Here is a 20,889-nt window from a genome sequence, read left to right as displayed (position 1 = left end):
TGGATGTAGCAATACCAAGTGACCACAACATCAGGAAAAAGGAGCATGAGAAACTGGAGAAATACCAGGGCCTCAGAGAGGAACTGGAGAAGGCCTGGAAGGTGAAGACCACAGTGGTGCCTGTGGTCATCGGGGCCCTCGGGGCAGTCACCCCCAAACTGGAGCAGTGGCTCAAACAGATCCCAGGAACAACATCAGACATCTCAGTCCAGAAATGTGCAGTTCTAGGCACAGCCAAGATACTGCGCAGAACCCTCAAGCTCCCAGGCCTTTTTTTTTTTTTTTTTACATATCTGCAATTTGAAATCACAGTATGATCAAGGATAATAAGTGGTAACCCTAAATATTACATTAAAGAAAGTTTTTCACAAAATGTTGTGGCTTCTTCCTAACACGATTTTTCTCTTAGTTTTGCTAATTTCTTAAAAATAGAAAATGCACAGATACAGGAAATTTGTCAGAGACATTTCTATGTGGTGCTTGCAGTTACACATTATCCAGCAATGACTGTGTGAGGCACCAAAGTGGTAAAAAATAGGTCATTTTTATTTTCGGAATACATTCAGTAGCAACCACCCAGAAGACAGCACTGACGTTAGTGTATGTATAAAAATAATTTTTGACTAGAATCCAAGATAAATAAGAGGCACAACTCTTGTCAATCACCAAATACATCTAGCACGTTCCTGTTGATTACAATTTAACGGAGAGAACATTTTCTATCAGCAACACAAGACAAAATTGCCATGAAAGTATAGGGATAATGTTGTTTTTGCAAAGTAAAGTGTCCTTCTTCTATAGTATGGGGCAGTACTGCCCACATCTCAAATGCAGTGAGTCTAAAGAGTCTTGAGCTTGCAGTGCACCCTGTTCACCAGTAGATGTCCTTCTTGGCTGCATTGCTGCAGAGGAGTCAACCTCAGGGTGAACTTTTCTGTCTGGTATTTTAAACTCGACTGAAGTAAATGACGACAGGCTGCCATTTCTGTTAGCCCAAGTTTTGGAAGTGTCAACAATTGGCGAAACCCTGAAGCCTCTTGCTTTTATGCTGCTTGCGTCATGTTTCTGACTCCTGACGCTGACGTCTTCCATAAAGGGGTCAGAGTCACTTCCATGTGGCATGTTGTAGTAGGTGCACTTTGGAGTCAGGGGCTTCGCCATCTCCTCGAGCTCGGAGGAGGATATGGCAGCAAGGGGGCTGTGCTGGGTTTTGGTGTAAGACGAGGAATCGACGCTTGTGTTTTCCTGGCCTGTGTCTGTGGATGTGCTGTCCACATTACCGTACATTCCCAGAGAGACAGGGGGGGATTTCCTTATGAGATGGTTCTCTTTTAGAAGCCATCTCCCTCGATCAATCAAAACCCCATCAGCTGAGTCTTTGTCAAAGCTTAAAGGTGCGTCTTGTGGATTTTGTGTTTCAGCTTCGGTTTCAGCTTTTAATGAGCTTGCAGCACTGAAATAAGAGAGATCCTCCCTTGAAGCTTTAGTGCCTTCATCACTGGAAGGAGGCCTGTTTCCACTTTTTAATGAGCAACTTGAAGGTGACACTCTGGAGTGCCTTTGTTCTAACATACTTCTCTCAGTGCTGTTTGCTTTCTCTAAAGGCTCTTCTCCATTTTCTGAGACAATATCTACAGACTCTTGAGTTTTATACCCTCCACTGCCCGACGTCTCTGGTCTGTAATCTGATAAATCGGACGTGATGGGGCTTGGTAGGCATTTTAGACCATAAGAAATATCCTTTCTCGGTTTTGGTATCAAACTTTGCTTAGTTTGCACAACTCTCGCATTATCAGGCACAATTCTAATATTTCCCTGAGTGTCATACGTAAATATAAGCGTGTAAGACTGGAGAGCATCATTCACAAAGTCCAGTAGCTCCTGAGAAATCTCCACTGGATGAGTTAAACTGTTTCTTCTATCCTCTTCTCCTCCCTCATCTGTCTCATGAATGGTGTCTGTACATTTATCGTCACACTGGCCTTCAGAGGAATATTTAGATAGAGTGTCAATTGTTTCTTCACAGCTATTACTGTGCTGCACACAAGAAGCTTCTTCAGGCATCGTTTCACAATCCTCATCATCGGGAAAACTGTCCACCTCATCCCAAATAGCTCCTTCTTGTGCCTCATCTTTTTGTACTATTTCCATCTGCTCTAATTTCTGATTTGATTCGCTTTCTTCACTAACATTCCTCTCTTCTTCAACTACAGTTTTTCCTGCCACCATATTTTGCTCCTTGTCTGACTCATTCATAGCTTCTTCCTCTTCTGGTGTTTCTTCCTCCAAATCAGTTTCTGTATTCTCCAGACTATTTCCCTCATCTTCAACCTCATCACACTTTTCTCCATTTGTTTCTTTCTCACTTTCCTCATCTTCTTGATGTTCGCATTTTTCTTCTTCATTTTCCATTTCCTCTTCTCCCTTGTCTTCAGTAAAGTCATCTGTTAAGTGCCCTTTCTCATCCTCCTCTTTTGCTTCAACATCTTCCTCAATTTGCTCACTTTGCTCCTCATCAATCTTGCCTTCAACTGTACAAGTAGATGCCTTCGACATCATATCAGGATCCATGTTTTCATGTTCAAGCATCTCAATTACTTCCCCTTTTCTCTCAATTTCCTCTTCCTCTTCTCCTTCCTCCTCTGTTTCCCCAGGGAGAGAGTCTTTACTTTCCTCCCCAGCTTCCTTCTCTCCTTTCCCTTCCTCCTCCTCTTCCTCTTCTGTTTCCCCAGAGAGAGAGCCTTTGCTTTCCTCCCCATTTTTTTCCCCTCCTCTCTCTTCCTCCTCCTCTTCCTGCTCCTCCTCATCATCATATTCCTCTTCCTCCATCATTACCTCCTCTACTTCCTCCTCATTAATTATACTCTCTACTTCATCATTTTCATCATCTTGTATCTCATTCTCTTCAGTCTGGCCACCCTGATTGTTTCCTTCCTCCTCTGTCTCTCCCGCCCCCTCCCGCTCATCCGTATCTTCAACCGTATCAGCAGTTCCTGTTTCCTCAACTGCAAAACCTTCATCCTCCTCCTCTAGACTATTTTGTGTAACCTCTTCATCCTCTGTCATTGCTTCCTCTACTTCCTCTAATTTTTTAACAAATTCCCTTTCACTTGTCTTCTCTTCCTCTGAATCCCCCTGCATCTCACTTTTCACTTCCATATCTATGTCCCCTTCCCTTTCCAATTCTTCCCTGTCATCCTCTTCATCAGTATTTACATTTTCATTATTTCCTAAATTATTGACAGTTTCTGCCTCTTGCTTTTCATTTTTTAATTCCTTGTCTTTTTCTGACATCATCAGACTTTCTGTGGCTAACTCCGGATTCACCTCATTGTCATTTTCTTGATTGGTCTCGGTTAAGTCCCCAGTTGTACTTCTAGGCTCTGGTGAATCTTTCGTTTCCTCTTCACAATCACCGACAAATCGCTCTAAATCTTCCTCTGAATCTGACTGGTTTCTAACAGTCTCAACAAAAGTACTTTCCTCAGCAGGGTAGAAACTTTTGGTTTGTTGGATTGTGGAAACAATCTCTTCTCGGAGGTCTTGTGGCATGTTTAGCTCCTCCATGAGCTCATCGAGGACCATTTGCTGATCGTCGAATGCGTCGCCGCCATCAGAGACAACATCCAGAGCGAACTCAGTCTCTGAAACTCTGGGGGAAAGTGGTTCACTTTCAAGTCTCTCCCTCAAGATCTGGAAATCCTTCCAGCGCTCTCTTAGCTGAGAAGACGCTCTGCTTTGCAAGTCAGTAAGACTTGCCCTCTGCTCTTCTTCATCTTCCATAGCAGAAATCTTCTGGAGGGACTCCATCATAAGCATGGCCTCTGATGAGGTTCTTGATTCGCTACCTTCCCCAAGTTGGGAGCCTTTAATGTTGTCTCTCAGCGTCATCACCGACAAGAATGAGAGGAAGGCTTTACACGATGAGCCGAACACTGAGGCAACTTGTGTTGAGAAATTAGGAAGGCTGCTTGAATTTTGAAGAGTGGGAGCAGTGCTGCTGGCAGATGTTCTTCTGATGCATTGAATTGATGAACAAACCTGGCGAAGGACTGGCCTTAGCTTTGCCTTTGGGCTCAACAACTGAGACGAAGACATCTCACTGTCATTTGTACCAATGGCTTCAACAGATTTGTGCAACCTGAGCTTATTCTCATTGTTTTCTGGGTCACACCTGACACTTGGCATTGAAACACAAAGCCCTCGGGCTCTCTGCTCACCCTGCTGTGCACCTGATGCCAGCCCCTCATGGTAAAGAGGAACTGATAAACAAGAGGAGGATTTCTTCATGGCATCATTTAAGCTAGTCTGGCATTGATTTATTTCATCTGATTCGGAGTCATCGCCTATCTTAAATACGACCTTTGCCCGAGTTTCTGCTCCATCGGTAATCATCTCGTCTGCATATGGCACAGAGTCTGGGTTGGCATTTTCCAACCAGTTCTCAACATACTGGTGAATTTCTGAAGGAGAAGGATTCAGGGAAGGTAAAGACCCAGTCTCACTCAGTTCCTGAGGTGGTTTGGGTAACAGAATGTTGGATAGTCCACATTCAGTCATAGATTTTGGCCTGGTGATTGTCTTTTGACCGGGTGAAAGTGGCTTTTTGGCTAGTAAAATGTCTGACATGTTCTTCTTCATCTGAGGCCTTCCAGTTGGACTGTTAATATTGTGTCCATTGTTTGATGCTATTTTGATTTGACTTTTTTTCTGCTGCGGGCTTGGTTTAGTATTTCCAGGGTTAAGCAGTAAGGCTGAATCCTTTTTCACTTTTTCATCTTTGATTGACTTCTTAGACTGAGAACTTTCTGTTCCTTTACTGTTCAGTGAACTTTTAGATCTCTCCATTGAACTCAAGCTCTTATTTCCTGCAATGGCATTGCTGCTCAGTTTGTCAGTAGATGAATATTTATTGTGTTTTGAGGAGCCTTTTATGCTTTCTTGACGTTTTTTATCTGAGCTGTTTGTTGAAACTGAACTCTTCTCATTGAAAAGCGGCCTAGCAATCTTTTTCTTCTTAGTACTTTTGGCAGCATTATGTTTATTTACTGTTTCCACCTTTTGTAAGCCGGCAGCCTCATTCTCAGTTGCCGAGGATAGATTGTTTGTAGCCTGATGTGTTAGAGATCCTGCCTCTGATGAAAGTGATAGCATCTCCTCTTTCCGCCTCTCTAGTGAGTCGGTGGTGGGCGGCTGCCAGTTACAATCTATATCACAATCATTGCTAGACGATCGAGGCCCAGAGGAAGTGGACGGTTTGCTCTCTGCAACCAGAGGGGAGCCATGCAAAGAAGTGCCATCTGCGCTAAGCTCCTCATTTGCAACATAGTTGTCGTAGCAACCTTGACTCTCGTAAATATGCATCACGGTCTCTGTGACCTCCATTCCATCATTTTGTATCTGAAGGACCTCAGCGACGCCTGATGATTTGACAGAGGAGCGTTTGCTGCTCGCTCCTGATGACGTCGTCCTACGAGTTTTAGGGACCGGCTTATTGCTGCTGCTGTGTCTGACGACGCAATAACCCTCGGTAGTCTCACCATCAGCAGTTCTCTCCATATACGAATAATGTCCCAGGGTGCTCTGTTGAAACCCTGCCTCTGTAACCATTTTCACGCTCTCTACCGAAGCCCTCTCATTCACCCGCTGTGGGCCTGGTGTAGGAGTCCGCTTAAATCGTGTTTTTGCTCTGCCCAAAGTTGTGGAGCTGTAGCCTTTATAGATGTGTTCTTCATTAAAGGCAACGCCCCTTGCAGCTCCGTCATGGTAGTTTGCTTCTTTTCTTTCATCCTCTTCAATTCCTGTGGAGTCTTTGGCAACAGCATTGTTTGAGTCAGGTGAGTTGTTGTCTGACCCAGAGAGGGAGGCACAAGCTGTCTTCTTGTTAAGGCCGGAGCGGCTGAGTGTGGTTGTCCAGTGAAGCATCTCCTCTTCCTTGATCGTCAGACGAACTTTCATCTCCACTGTCATGCTGCCGTCTTGGTTTATGTGGAATGACTTTTCAATGTCGTCATCACGAGGGACGACGTAGCCAATATGCTCGTTATCTTCCGTCTCAGGTCCGCATGTCTCCATGGCTGCATGATGCTGATGGGCTTCGGTTTCAGACAGTCCACTGGGATGGTGCAGGTAGCCATTCAAGCTGCTTTTCTGGGACTTGTTTATCTGGTTGACAATGAATCGCTCTGATGACGCGGAGAAGTTTCTTGAGCCTCTTCCACTGGATAAAGATTTATCTTTCTCTGGAGTTAGTTGATGAATGATGAACAGGAGTTTGTGAAGGGCATGTGAGGAAAAGAGAAAAATATTTATTATTGGATAAATATTATGTTGCATTCATCTAGGTAAGTTTAGGTATACATCCTATTAAAAAAGGGTAATCCAAGGGGCTATATAGGAAAATGAATGAGGGAAAAGGAAATTACATTGAAAACAAATACAAATACACTAAGAAATAAAAATAGCAATATTTAGGAAACATTTATAAAGAAATGAAATCTATAATCTTGAAAAAAATAGTTTGGACATTGCAAAAATGAACTGATGAGATAAAATTTTACATTTATGGAAAAGCTGCTGATGAAAAACAAAAACAAAAAATTCTGTCCTGATTAACCGTTTCTGCAGATCTCTGTTTTTCAACACCCGAGGAGAATACACTCCAAATACAAATACTTCCTCTCCTTGTTTAGTTCTGGTTCCGAAAACACTCTCAACAGGTCTCTGATGACCTGACAAAGGGTTTACAATATTTATACCTAGCAAGCACAATCAGTGTCTTAAAGTTCAAACAATAAGAATATAAGTGTATCATTTTCCACAAAGTGGGACAGAGCAAGAATACGATACAAATACATAAATTTGAAAAGTATTTGCAGTTTTTTATTACATTAAAGTCAAATGGGTCAATGTACATATGTAGAAAAAGGGGCAGATTGTAGTGTGACACTAAAATGTTTTGGCCCTGTGACTGAAGATAGAAAAAAGTAGCTCAACCTGGATGAAAGAGAAGAATATGGGCCAATATTTTACTTACTGCCATTTCATCAGTCTCCAATTCCATTGTCATTTATGAGAAACTAGCCTAAATAAACTTTCTTGAATGTGTTCCTGCAAGAATATTATTATATTCATTTAACTGAGTTAACTGTAATAATTTGTCCTTAAGGATTTAGTTTTTGTCATGCACAGTGCTTTTAAAAAGAATTTTCCAAAGTCCAGTCCAATTAAGCTTTATTTATCAAACACAAGACCAAAAGTGCCACACATTTAAAAATACCTCAAAATCAATTGGAAGAAAAGTCAAGAATTTGACAGGACATACATGTCACTCAACAAAATAGAAAATAAAAATAAGCATCTCAAGTTTTTAGAAGATAATTTACTTCTCTTATAATTAATTTTTTTCTTTTTTATTATTATTCTTGTTCTTTTTCTTTTTTTTGCAATAATAGTAGTCAACACTTACGCATTCTGGGGTTTAACATCGATGGTTCCACGTGTTCCACATACATAATCTGGGCCGCCTGGCCTGCTCTGTGAAAACGCTGGTTTCCTAATCTGAAAGGTTCGTTGCCAGCTGCCACAATGATTCCAGAGCATAAGATAAGTGCAGCAAGACCATCGACCTGGAGGAAGACATCGGAGGCAAGTTAAACTCGACAGAAATTATCAATGTCAGTTTTTGAACTCAAAAAGGTATGTTTGTTACTTTGTACTTGTATGAATTAGACAACAAACCTTTACTTCTATAACATTCAGACTATTTTAAATGTATAGATTTTGCTGACAGTCTGGAAGACACTGTTTCACACTGTCAAACCTTCACCAGAACACGTGCCGATATCTGCATGTGGTGCTCTTGATCTTTACTTTGTCACTGAAGGACACTCCGGATTAAGGCATTTTCTCACTAGGGGGGATGTTTAGACAGCACTTCTAAAGTACTTCTTGGAATCCTTTTAAATTACACGACATGTATAAAAAAAGATGTATTCTATGTATTCTCTTTTGGGATAAATGGTTATTACTTTTCACAGGTTTTTCAGTCAAACACTTGGTCTTTTCAGACCAGGTGGTGTAAAGTTCGAGTAACAGAAACTTGGTAAGATTAGATTAAATGGTCTCAAAAAAAAATATTGAACTTAATTATTGGAAAAGTGACAGACATTGGGGAAATGTACACATTCAAGATTATCTTGATAGTGTTTCCCAAAGAAATCTCTGCCTAATATAGTACTAGGTGTTATTAGATAAAGAATTAAGAATCACAGCAGATTAGGAATGCCTAAAGAGGTTGCAGAACAGCTCTCAGCATGGTGCCGACTGTAAAGTCACAGAATCGTTTAATTGTTGGAAAAAGTACCATTGTAAAGAAAAAAAAGATACTTCTAAAGCTCTAAACAGCATCTGTGTAACAAGTTATCACTTATCTGTTGTTCTTTAAGCAATATAGAATAAAATATTTGATTCTATTTAAAACAAGATCCCTCTTTTCTTCTCTAAAATGAACTCAAAAGTTCTTTGTGGTCCTAACCTGAAGTCTTTTCTTGTTATTTTGGCATTTACTGATTGTAAAACGATTGCCCTCTTCACTGGACAAAGCATTTATAAAACCAACTTGTTCCAATTATTCTAATCTCTATTTTCAATTGTGCTTCAGGAGCCATCGTTGTGACAATGCTTCTTGAAATTATAAAGATCGCTGAAGTTCTATGTCATTTTTTCTAATAAAACTAAAACTTCATAAATATGTAAAGAACAATTATCTTATCACCCACAGTAGAGACAGGAGTGTTTTGCGTAAAATGTATCTGTGAAATTTCCTGAAACTAACACATCCTACACTAAACTGTTTTTGAAAACAATGATGCTAAATGTTTTTCTGCCACTTTTTGTTTTCTATTTTAGGTTCATGGTTGTATATATGTCAGATAGTATTGTTGTCCTATTTAGTGTCATTAAAGGTCTGGGGTCAAATATAAGACTTTGTGCTAGTCTCCCAAATGATTCACTCCCCTTAACTGTAAATTTAAAAATAAAAAATAAAAAAAAACTTGCATCTTCAAATGGTTCAAAGGTTTAAATGCAAAGCAAACTGGGTAAATTTTTCTACCTGCTTAGACAACTTTTCTTGTTTCACATATCCTTTAATTACATTTCTAGTTTTACCAACGACTTACCCGTCTGCCATCTGTAGAGTAGAGTTTCAGCACTGGAAACTGGAGTATCTGGGAGAGGTAATCCAGCAAAGCATCAAAAGTTGGTGCTATTCTTCTCTGCAACACAATGGTTCGTCTAACTGTAGGATCCCTGTTTTTGATAACTGTGAGCTTCTTCGGCGTCCGTACCGCCACTTTCGCAGTGACCTTCGCTGGCCTGTTGCTTGGATCAGTCCCTCTGCCAAACTGATGAAACTTGAGCTCCTGCCTCTTACGCCGTCTTGCATGGAGAGGCCTTGTCGCGTTCCAAGGCACCTGCCTGCGGTTCACCTCTTCCAGGTTTAATGGCTTCACCCGTTTCTGATCCGAACACACGTAAGCTCCCCCATCCTGTAAGTCTTCCAAAGCTTTGACAAAGTGAGTTCCTCGAGGTGTGGTTATGGTTCGTACTCCAAATGGCAGAGGCACTTTTTTGGAAAGAGCGTCCAGCAGAGCATCGAATGTCTTAAAGGTGCGGGCAGTGACTATCATCCGATGCCCACTGAATTGATAGTCACCGCTTTTGTAGAAGCATACCCGTTTAGAAGCTGAGGGCTCCGAGACGGACTGCACAGGCCGAGAGGGCAACATCTGCCCACTACTGGAGAACATCTCCTGGGCTGGAGGGTCCTGGATAGGTGTGTTGCTCATATTGTAAGAAAGTGGCTTGGAAAAAGAAAACAAAGAAGAAATTTGACTTTTTAGGCTCTTGGTAGTTTCCCTATTAATTTTCATCTGAATTTGAAATCTACTTTCATCTTTCCTTATAATCACATTAAACCAGAGTTGAGTTTAGGCTTTTAAAAGCTAGTCTTTGTATTTGAATCACAAATATTTTATAGCAGCAATATTACAAAAGAAATTAATTAAATCGTTTAATAAATAAGTTTTTGGGAGTAGTTTTTTTTTTTTTTTGTGGACATCTTTTAAAAACTGTAAAAAAAATAAAAAATAAAAAAAAGAACATGGAAAATGTCACACAAAAAACTCCACACATGCACATTAGTTTTTTGCCATTTCTTAAGCTATGTCTTATAAAATGTCTATAAGTTCTTTAGTTCAAAACATTACTTTTCCATTTCTTCAAAATACTTTACAATGCCCTCATGTATAAGTAAGGGCATACTTTTAAATGCTTCTCATCACATGTAAAACCATCAATGAGAGTAATCCATGTAATTTAAAATCTGATTGTCTAGTAACATCACCATGTTAAATCTCTGCTTTCATGGTGCAGAAATCTTACAAAATTCCAGAATTTCATAAACTTTATGCAGTGTTTTAGTTTTTAGGTCCTCTTAAAAGAAGAATACAGATTTTTTTTTTTTATTTACTAAACCTAGCTTTCTTAAAAGCTAAGTTTTTCTAAAACTTAGTTTAGCTTAAAAGCTGAGTTTTCCTGTGTCAAAACTTAGTTTTTTGCAAAGCTAAGTTTTAAGAGAGGGTAATGTTATGCCTTAAGAGTTTTAAAATGCTTTTATGTGTCTTTCAAACTTTTATAGCATTTATTATTATTTTATTATTTTTGTCTTGTAATGTACTTTCAAGTGTCTGATTGAAATGTGTTTTTTGTCACAATTTGATGTTGAGACTCAAATTAAGGCATAAAACAGGAATTATCATGAACTTGTTGCTTATTGAATACAGAACACCTAACAAAAGAACAATGGGGGCACACAGGGAAATAATGGCAAAAGAGCTAATTAGTGAATAACCAAAGACAAATTGACAGAAACAAGAACTAAAGGGACAACAAAACTCAAATTCTTTACAGAAAACATAGACAAATGTTTTTCTTTTTCTTTTTTTTCAAATATTACTTTCTTGTGTTGGGTTCAATTTCTGATATTTTGTCATATATTCTCAATATAAATGATGAAAATTACAAAGACTGAAGTCTGTTACTGGAAATTAGGATTTTTTATGGTTGTTCCCTTAGCATAATGTTCAGTAAAGCATGTTAAATTTAATAACTCCTTAAATCTTTCAATCTATTTCGTATCTATGTTATCATGGACAAAAACATAACATAGTGCAGTTCTGGACTGAAGCTGTATAATGATGGTCAGCATTAATACAGTAAACATATCTGACATTATATGCATACATATAAAAACAATGTATTATTTTGTACAATATAGCATATTAGTGTGGAACATAATTTCCTTCCAAACCAGTAATTCTCCTCCGGACACTGCCAACATTAGCTTTAAGCAAACATGGACACAGGTCTTCCATGCCTCAAACATAAAGACAGATTACAATCTAAAAGTAATAAGATACATTCCAGCGAGGAAAATAACAAATCAGCTGATGTAATCAGCAAAACTTACCACAAAAGGTGCATTTCTTCTAGTCTTTTAAAGACAAAAACAATTCAAAACCTGCCTCCGTTGTGTTCCTCACGGCTGATCAAAGCCTCTCAGCTGCGTTGGAGGGCTATTTTGGGACATGTAACATCATGGCCAATTTGCTTAATCTTTGCTAACACTTAATCACCATCTAAGGTTGAGGAAATATATACATATGGAGGAAATATAATGAAAAAGGAAATAACACCTTTTACTCATATTGAATTTCAAAACATTAACTACTTATTTCTTGCAAGTTTGGGACAATGTAACGTGTTATTATTAATATTTAAACACATTTTTATAGTTGTCTGAGAAATCAGTTTCAAATGTTGTATATATTGTTTGTGCTCAAAGCCAACAAGAAAGTAAATATGGAATTTACATGCTTGTAAAGAAAAAAACATAATAGCCAAATTGAGAAAACATTTTATTGTTCTTTAAACTAATTACATTTTCTGGTTCAAATGATGGCAATACTGTTGTCAACAGATATCTTGAACTGGTCTGAATTTGCAGGCGGCCACCATAATCAGATTTGTGAGGTCTAGGCCTAATAGGGATTAGTTTGAAGGTTTTGTGCACCTGCTGACAGCAGGTGGCAGAATAAAGTCTTTAAGCAGTAGTTTTACCTGGCAATTCCACAATCAGACCTCAGGACAAACAATGTATCTGTATTAGTACCTGTGATCATGAAAGTATGTTGACACTGAAATATAAGATCAGAAAATAATGTATATTTTCAGATTATAAAATACACAATCTGTGCCCTCCCCCCCTCACAGTAAGTTATGTAAATATTTTTTAACAGATTTGCATTTTTAGACTTTGCCTTTGAATTGAATGGACCTATTTGTATCAACAACTGAGCGCTGTGTCACTGTTTTTCAGGTAACAGGCCTTGTGCCAATTCCCATCTATTCCTAACTGAGCATAATCTGCTGGTAAATCCCACCATCATGTGCAGCGTCCTGAAAGGTGGGAACTGCTCGTGAGAGTGGTCCAAGCTAATAGCCAATACAAGCCACAATATACATTAGAGTATGTGTATACAATCAAACCACCAATTATATGTATTTGCACTTTTGCCTTTTTGTGCACAAAAAGTGTGTGATCTAAAAAAAAAGTATGTTGTGATTTTACTCTTACCACACTTAAAAGTCTTAGATGATTTATCAAACAAATTTTAATGACAATAATGACTAATAAGCAGCTATCAAATTAGGATTTCATTGACTAGCAACAGACAGCTGTCCAAATAGTCCTGTCACTATTAGAAAAATGCCTTGTTAAATCAATAATTGTTGAGGTATGCAGCAAAACATTGATCCAAAGCACAGCAATAAGTCCACCTCTGAATGGCTCAAAAAAAAACAACAACAAAGTTTTGGAGTAATCTGGTCAAAGTCTGCACTCTGATCTGAGTGACATGCTGTGATATGACTATAAACAATCAGTTCATTTTTGAAAATCCTACAGTATGATTGAGTAAGCCAATTCTGGAAAGAGTAGGCCAAATTCTTTCCACAGTGATGCAAATGACTCATTGCTTGTCATAACAAACACTTCACAACCATTAGCTTTACAAACCTGGTTGATTTGGAAAGGTTCTCCCACTCCTAATTACAGAATCATCTGACTGGATTTTAAAAAAAAATATTCTAAGGATTATTAGAATCATTAAAGGGAGAAAAATAGCAACAACATAATAAATATGAAAGAGTGATCCTTTTAAATGACATTACAAAGTTTATTTGTTAAAAAAACCCCTCAATTAATTTCTGATCACAACAATTTTAAACTAATTTTAAACTAATGGCACAAACATTACTGTACAATTCTCTTTCTACCATTAAATTTAGGAGTTTTAAATGCAAAACAGCTGAAAACTGAAAACAAACAAACAACAACAACAACAAAAAAAAAACAATCTTGGACAATTTAAGGGATAGCATTAGTGTAATTATGGCTTAGTTAAAAGTAGGGACCAAAATCAAATTCTACTAAAGTCCCCTTACAATCTTTGGTCATTTACCAAGCTGACTCAAGTACAACTACACACAATGTTCCTAAATATTTGGGGGGTTTTCCCAGAAATATGTACGAATGTGTCAATATATTAATTTAGTTTGTGTGTGCAGTTGCTGGTTTTTGATAAGGAGAAATTGGTTAAATAATACTTTTTAAAAGTGAGCAAGATTTAAATAAATCTCAACTAATCAAGTGTCAAAAAGTTACGCTTTGGCGCCATCTGAAGGCATTCCGTCCATTACTGAAAAAATGCTGAAATTGTTATTGGTAGTAGAAAGAAACACATTTTTGAAGTGTTTATGGAAATTAAAGTAATGTGATACAAAATAAATAAAAGATGTTTTCTGGTTCAGTGTTTTTATTATAGCAACCGGCGAAATGATCCATTTTTCTGTTCTGGCTCGATTAACTCCACTTTAGAACTTACAAGCGGGCATCTTCTAGTCAGGTCTGCTACACAACGGGGGCAGTCGCTGTGTGGTCCCGGTCCGCCAAGTTGACGCTGCCGCCTCCGCCGCTACCGCTTTTTCCTCACTGGCGTGGTCTTTTTGTCCCGTATTTTCTTTTTCGCTTGCGCCTTTTTTGTCCCGTTCTGTCAGATAAATCAAGATGGGGAAGAAGGAGGAAGAGGAGATTATCAGAATCGCTAAAAAGATGGATAAAATGGCGCAGAAGAAAAACGGGGTGAGATGTTCTCAGAGAGATGAACGCTGTTAGCCGTCCATGCTAGCATGGACGCTAATGGGATACGATGGAGCTCAACAGCGGCTAATTTAGCTTCTAGCAAGTTCACTCAATAAGAACATTTCTCATGCAAATACTAGTTATTTATTCCGCGAATTTGCTCACACCTATCTCCAGCATAAAGACTCACAGCTAATATTCATAAAGTTTGGAACTAACCCGTTTGCTGACAAAAACAAGTTGTTGTTTGCTGTCAGTCTGTTTATTTGTGCTGCTAAAAAGTTAGCAGTTAGCAGCCTAAGGAGCATTGTAAGGTTGATGAGGGTGAATAAAAATCAATAAATGATTCAAAAGTTATTGTTCATTTGACAACACAGCATAAGATGAGATAATATCATTCATGTAGAAGTCATATGCATTTTATACGGTGTGAATTAGCTTCTCCAGTTCGCCTTGGACACTCAATATGTAGCCGCCAAACAACTATCCATGCAATATTACTACTGTGTGTTATGAGCATTTCTAAAGCTGTAACAAGCTGTTAATTCAATTATAGATTAATATGTGAACATTTACTACACTGATTACTCTAAAGTCTGACAACAATGCTTATTAACTCTTAAAATGAATCCTCGGGTTGAGCCCAAATTGTAATGTAAAGGGATTATCAAAAGCATTAGCCCTGAAACGAAAGTTAAGGATGAGGAAACTTTAGTTCTTTGTTTTGTTTTTGCAGCTTTAGTTGGTGATAGAACAGGCATTCAATTAACAGGCCCTTGCTATTCAAAACACATTATCCCAAAGTTTGTTTATATATTTTTATTTATTTTTTTGTATGTTGTAAACTTCACTGGACCCAATTTGTCTGATTTTTACATTATTTTATGTTGAGCAGCTCCAGCTTTTATCTTTTAAGCCAAAGGGACTCTTACAAATGAATTTTTGTATTGAGATTAATATAACATTTAATACACAATAATGTATCCGTCAGGGGGACTTGAAAATAAAATGTAAACTTTACCCTGCCATCAGTACAGTTGCTGAAGTGTGATTTCTTTCAATGACATTTGTTTGTATTATTTTAATATCACTGTTGAAGTTTTTATTTAAACTATATAGAATATTAATATAACTTTTATTAATAGCGTTCACTCATAATTATGCACACACATTAAAAACCATAAGGAAAATAACATTTAATAAAAAATAGTAACTCATTCAAAATCAATCATGTATTTAACCCTGTTATGTTTAAGAAAATCACACGTTAAATTTCTTACTTTAATATCAATAAGTTTATTCAAGCATCATCTCTTTTTTGTTATACAACTTTGAGTCATTTTTACCAGTGCTAAAGTAGGAATTGCTAATGGCAAACATTTCTAACATTTTGAATGATACCAGCTGTTGTTATGAGACATCTCCCTCCTCTAAAAGAGTCGGTTTCATAAATCTTTGTTGTGACATACTAACAGTTAAGCTACAATGTGCTTAGCATGAAACAACATATTAACCTCCGAGTGCTTTATGCCAAACTCTACACAGAGTCACACCTTGTCGAAACAGTTGCCACAATATACGATTAAAAGTAATGTTTGTTTGCTTCAAATTGACTTAAAATAGACACAGATAATTCAGGAAATCAAATTTTTATAGCCCATAGTTTAGTGTCTCTTTTACTCTAATGGAGTTTACTAGAAACGTCTCTCGTCTCCTTTTCTCTGCAGGCTGGGGCATTGGATCTCTTGAAAGAGCTGCGCAGTGTACCAATGACTCTGGAGCTGCTCCAGGTACGCCTTTTTTTTTGTTTTGTTTGTTTTTAATGCATATTTTATTTTCTGTGGATTCATGCAGTGTTTTTGTCTAATTTTTTTTTTTTTTTTTTTCCCCAACAGTCCACCAGAATCGGAATGTCTGTTAATGCGATCCGCAAGCAAAGCACAGATGAGGAAGTGACATCTCTCGCCAAGTCCTTGATCAAGTCCTGGAAGAAGCTTTTGGGTAATTTTTATTGTTGATGTTTTCTGCTGATCTGATAAGAATGATTGTAAAAACAAACAAACATAAATAAAAAAATTAAAAAAGAGAATGTCCAGTGTGATATCATTACCAATGAGCTCCACATACGACAGTTGTGAGCTTCACAATTTTTTACTGCTGGAAAATAAATTGATCTGCAAATTTAGCAAATTACTTGGTGTAGTGCAGGTGCCAACATGTAATAAATAAATTACGTATACAGATCATAATTAAATGTTGAAAGGCACAAGCACATGTATCCAGAATGATTTAAACATGTCAGTAATTTATTAATGACATAGTTAAATGTCAAATTGATCGGTAAAAATTTGTAGGTATATTTAGATATGCATGTTTAAGCTCACTTGTTCAGTATGCAAGATCTGATTTATGTATTTGTTTTCTGTGTCAATTTATCATTGTTACATTTAAGCAATAAGTCATGATTATATTTTTAGATTGATTTGTGGAATTTCCAGGTTCTATATTTAGAAGCTGTCAACTCCTTGTTCAATAATATGAATTCTGTATCTTTTAATCAAATCAACTTGAGATTCATATTTTCCAAACTTGGATAATTTACTCTAGATGAGCCTGGAGGTGGAGATAAAGCTCCAGATGAGAAGCGAAAAGAACAAACAACACCCGTCGTCTCTCCATCGCAGGGAAGCCCAGAGCCTAAGGAGGAGAGGTAGGAGAAACATTCCTTGAATGTTTTTATTTCCTTTTACTTTCTCTTATTTTTGTCGCAGTGCTTTGTTGCCTCCGTTGATGTCCAGCTTTCCTCCTACCGTCTGCAGCAGCTCCAGCAGTAATTCCAGCAGCAAAAGCGAAACTTCTGAAGTCGCTTCCAACACGTTTACCACCGCCTCTCCTCGCGCCCCAACCACCTCCGACTCCATCCGGCTCAAGTGCAGAGAGATGCTGGCCAGTGCTCTGCAGACTGGAGGTATAAGCCAACACTGCACACCAACCCATGTTGTTTGGTTACTTTTTGCTGGTTTATGTCTGTTAACTATGTTTGATCATTTTCAGAGGATCATATCGCCATCGGTGCTGATTGTGAGGAGCTCGGCGCACAGATTGAAGAACATATCCTTTACATTTTCTCTTTATTTGAAGCTCAGTTCCAGGGATTCATTCGTTATGTGTTTGTCTATATTTTGGAATAGTGTTATGACCTCTTTTTTTTTTTAGACACACATTTCAGTGGCAAACTCAGTGAATCACTTCATATTTATTCTGTTAAGAAAAGAAAACAGAGTTCAACAATTTTCAATAACTCTTTTCATTTTTGGCCTTTTTGTTTTGTTCTGAGGTAAAGAAAATTCCACCTCTTCAAAATATAATTCCTTGACCTGCTCCCACATATCTTCCAAGAGTTTAAGAACACAGACATGAAATATAAGAACCGTGTGCGGAGCCGGATCTCGAATCTAAAAGACATGAAAAATCCCAATTTACGGAGGACCGTGCTCTGCGGGAGTGTAACCCCGGAGCGGATGGCCAAGATGACCGCAGAGGTACGGTGTCTGTTGACGGTGCTAACTGTGTTGTTAATATTGGAACGACCAGAAATCACAACATATATTTAAAAGTTTGTTTGTTTTTTCTCCTGTCATTGTTTAGGAAATGGCCAGTGATGAGCTGAAGGAAATGAGGAAGAATTTGACCAAAGAAGCTGTCAGGGACCACCAGATGGCCACCACCGGCGGCACTCAGACTGATTTATTCACCTGTGGCAAATGCAAGGGGAAGAACTGCACCTACACACAGGTAGAGATGAACTCTGAAAAGGCCTTTATTTATGTTGTGATGAAACAGAAGGCAAAATTTAATTTGAAAATTTCCAGTTACAATGCATCCATTTGCAGTATTGTAAACTTTAGCAAGTATATTTACGTGTGTTTACTTGTATTATTTGATTTATTACTCTGAATGAATAATCAGGGGGGTTTTAAAAGTACAATATTTGGTAGTAAGTTGTGTCAATTTTCTTGAATGACTTCTAGGTTCAAACTCGAAGTGCTGATGAACCGATGACCACGTTTGTCTTCTGCCAGCAGTGTGGAAATAGATGGAAGGTATGCAAATGAATTAGTTTTTCCTGGTCTAATCTTTGTAGGCTATTAGCATTTGCGGCTCCCTCTGACTCTGAATTACGGTTTTGAGCTCGTGCAGTTTTGTTTTTTGCTCTGCATTCATTCGTTCTTGTCATTCTGAAAGAAATCTCACGGTTAGTTTAGACACTTTCACCTCAGAACAACATGGGGATTTCTCCAGTAGGTTAAGGGATCTTCAATGATCGGTCCACACAAAATAATTGGGCTCGATTTACATCTTGTGGTGTTTTCTGTTCCGACAGGTAATCTAAAAAAAATGTGAATATCATGAAAAAGTTTTATATTTTTTGTCATTTATTTTAGAAAGTGAAACTTGCATATCATAGTTCTTACAACTTACACGTAGTGAAAACTGAAATTCAGTTTTCACTACGTGTAACGTGATAACTGGAAAAGTGTATAAGCTTAATAAAAAAAGGAGAAATATCATGCGTACATATTTATTTCTTTGTACCTAAAACCTTGTTGGGTTTCCTGTTGCATGAATTACTGCATCAATGCAGCGTGACATGGAGGTGATCAGCCTGTGGCTCTGCTGTTGCTTTGACAGCGGCCTTCGGGTCATCTTCATTGTTTGAAGATAACCTGCCATTCTGTCATCTTCCTCTTAAAAAATCCCCCCAGTGGTTCTGATCAGGCAAGTTTTGCTGGTCAATCAAGCAGAGTAACACTGTGGTCATTGAACTAGCTTTTGCTCCCTTTCTTGATACTCGTGAAGCTCCTCCAAATTCTTGCATGGATTTTACTGGACGGTCCACTCAAAGGCTGCAGTTATCCCCGTTGTTGGTGCACCTTCTCCTACCACACTTCTTCCTTCCACACAACTTTTTATGTCTATGCTATGATTTTCTCTCTAGTTTTCTGAGATACAACATTTTGGTTTTCATTGTCTTAAAACATAATTGTCAAAATTTGAAGAAATAGCCGTTTTAAATTCTACCTAAAAAAAAAATCCCACTGTTCAACCTAAAGACAAGAAAAATAGAAAGAAAAATATTACTGGTGTTTTTAGTGTCATTCTGTTGTGGAAATTTAATGCAACTATTCCATGAAGCACTTGTTTATTATATCTACACAGTACATTTTAAAAACATTAGCTAGTTCTTCGCCATTTGTAGCAGGAGCTATTAAGACCCACTGTGAAAGGTTCAAATGTATAGAAAGTATCATGTAAAACTCATAAGGTCAACTTAAAAAAAAAAAAAAACCACAAAAAACAACTTAATAGTATCTGAAAAACCATGTCATGTTCTATATAACAAATAAGGTGGACAGGCCACAGCAAGGACAAACTAAAGAATCACAAAAGACTGCAAACACACCACAGAACCTTACAACTAACAACCTGGAGAATAACCAAAGTTTAACTTTTTGTAAATTTATTAAAATGACTTGATTGTATTTCCAAAATCTTGCATTTCCAAGTGACTTCCTTAAAGCACATTAAAGCAAGTTGCTGCTGTTAACAGCAGTTGTTGGTAAAATCGGTGACGTTTCTCAACGGATCTTCTTCTCCTCTTCCAGTTCTGCTGAATCCGCTGGCGTCATCCACGGCACTCCCGACAAGTAGCAAAATTCCCGGACCAGGTTCTGTCTGCCTGCAGCAGAGCGGAGCTTTGTATTCTGTGGTTGCGTTGTACTCAACATCCAAGATGCCACTACGGTTACCGTTTGAGTAAATATCATGGTCATAGATTGAGCTTATTGTCACGTCCCCTAAGGCCCCTCTCTCCAAATCTCTTACTGTTGTTATTAGTTGTTTCTCGCTGTCAGATATATGCCATGAATCTTGTGTCATTCTCTTTTATCTGCGTTTTTATATGTAGTTTTAACACTTTGGATAATATTGGTTTTTTTTTTTTTGCTTTCCCGGCACAGCATTGTATTGTTTTATTTAATTCCCCAATAAAGTGTAATCCATTTGATTAAAAAGAAGTTATTTTAATTACTCGTCTTTCATTATGCTCCACAGTCTATGCGAACCTTTACTATCGCTATAATGCCTGTGAGTATCTGAGCGGACGCACTATCCTGTACGAGTGTGTGGGAGTACATTTTTGTAATTGGTAGAATATTCATCACTTCAAAGTGAATGCAGATGTATGCATATTATTAATCTGTCTAGAGACAGGATAATGTCATTGTTTGGATCAGGAAAAACACAATTGCTCCCCCTTTCATGGAGCTTTTGTAATTGCCAGGTGCAAACACTCTGTGCTGATGAGCTGCTTTGCTGCCTTTCTGCAGGCCATGCTGAACCCAGACCAGTAATATGTTACAATAAAGAGCATTTATGGTTAGAGTTACACATAGCACATATTTTAGAAGTGTTTATGCGCCTTGTACTTTTCCCTTTTGAACTTTTTAAGATTAGAGAAACCTGAGTACATAACTGTGACGTGGACATTACAGACTGAAATTTTTGTCAAACAACAATCTTACATTGATTTTTGATCGAACTTTAATAAGGCTATTGTTGTG

At 37.9% G+C, this 20,889-nt stretch overlaps 2 protein-coding genes across 3 annotated transcripts; one reads left to right on the top strand and one right to left on the bottom strand.

The window, feature by feature from the left end:
* Positions 1-524: 524 nt before the first annotated feature.
* Positions 525-11,618, bottom strand: LOC103135818 (oxygen-regulated protein 1). Its single transcript, XM_016669647.1, has 4 exons — positions 11,534-11,618; positions 9,183-9,866; positions 7,469-7,628; positions 525-6,242 (listed from the first exon to the last, which is right to left on the bottom strand). Exons 2-4 carry the CDS (start codon positions 9,849-9,851, stop codon positions 796-798), a joined length of 6,276 nt encoding a protein of 2,091 aa, XP_016525133.1. The 5' UTR covers positions 9,852-9,866; positions 11,534-11,618; the 3' UTR covers positions 525-795.
* Positions 11,619-14,034: 2,416 nt separating this feature from the next.
* On the top strand, positions 14,035-20,180 carry tcea1 (transcription elongation factor A (SII), 1). Of its 2 annotated transcripts, none has more exons than XM_007548547.2 (10): positions 14,035-14,266; positions 15,994-16,056; positions 16,162-16,267; positions 16,874-16,976; positions 17,089-17,234; positions 17,321-17,377; positions 17,654-17,808; positions 17,915-18,061; positions 18,298-18,369; positions 19,933-20,180. In XM_007548547.2, exons 1-10 carry the CDS (start codon positions 14,192-14,194, stop codon positions 19,939-19,941), a joined length of 933 nt encoding a protein of 310 aa, XP_007548609.1. In that variant the 5' UTR covers positions 14,035-14,191; the 3' UTR covers positions 19,942-20,180. The 2 variants fall into 2 exon arrangements, with proteins under 2 accessions (XP_007548609.1, XP_007548608.1); XM_007548546.2 differs by having other exon boundaries at positions 14,036-14,266; positions 17,086-17,234.
* Positions 20,181-20,889: the final 709 nt, after the last annotated feature.

This window comes from Poecilia formosa, unplaced genomic scaffold (assembly GCF_000485575.1).
Source record: "Poecilia formosa unplaced genomic scaffold, Poecilia_formosa-5.1.2 Scaffold27, whole genome shotgun sequence".
In the NCBI taxonomy this organism is placed as follows: domain Eukaryota; kingdom Metazoa; phylum Chordata; class Actinopteri; order Cyprinodontiformes; family Poeciliidae; genus Poecilia; species Poecilia formosa.
Note: the sequence above shows the minus strand (reverse complement) of the source record. Positions and strands in the feature narration are given on the sequence as shown.

Bases quoted from the DNA above. Each gene is read 5' to 3' on its own strand.
- LOC103135818 (XM_016669647.1), bottom strand. From the start codon at position 9,851: ATGAGCAACACACCTATCCAGGACCCTCCAGCCCAGGAGATGTTCTCC. The intron at 7,629-9,182 runs GTAAGTCGTTGG...GTCTTCCTCCAG, and splicing joins ACTCTACAGATGGCAGACGG to GTCGATGGTCTTGCTGCACT. The intron at 6,243-7,468 runs GTAAGTGTTGAC...AACTAACTCCAG, and splicing joins GATGTTAAACCCCAGAATGC to AGAAAGATAAATCTTTATCC.
- tcea1 (XM_007548546.2), top strand. From the start codon at position 14,192: ATGGGGAAGAAGGAGGAAGAGGAGATTATCAGAATCGCTAAAAAGATG. The intron at 17,235-17,320 runs GTATAAGCCAAC...GATCATTTTCAG, and splicing joins CAGTGCTCTGCAGACTGGAG to AGGATCATATCGCCATCGGT. The intron at 17,378-17,653 runs ATATCCTTTACA...ACCTGCTCCCAC, and splicing joins CGGCGCACAGATTGAAGAAC to ATATCTTCCAAGAGTTTAAG.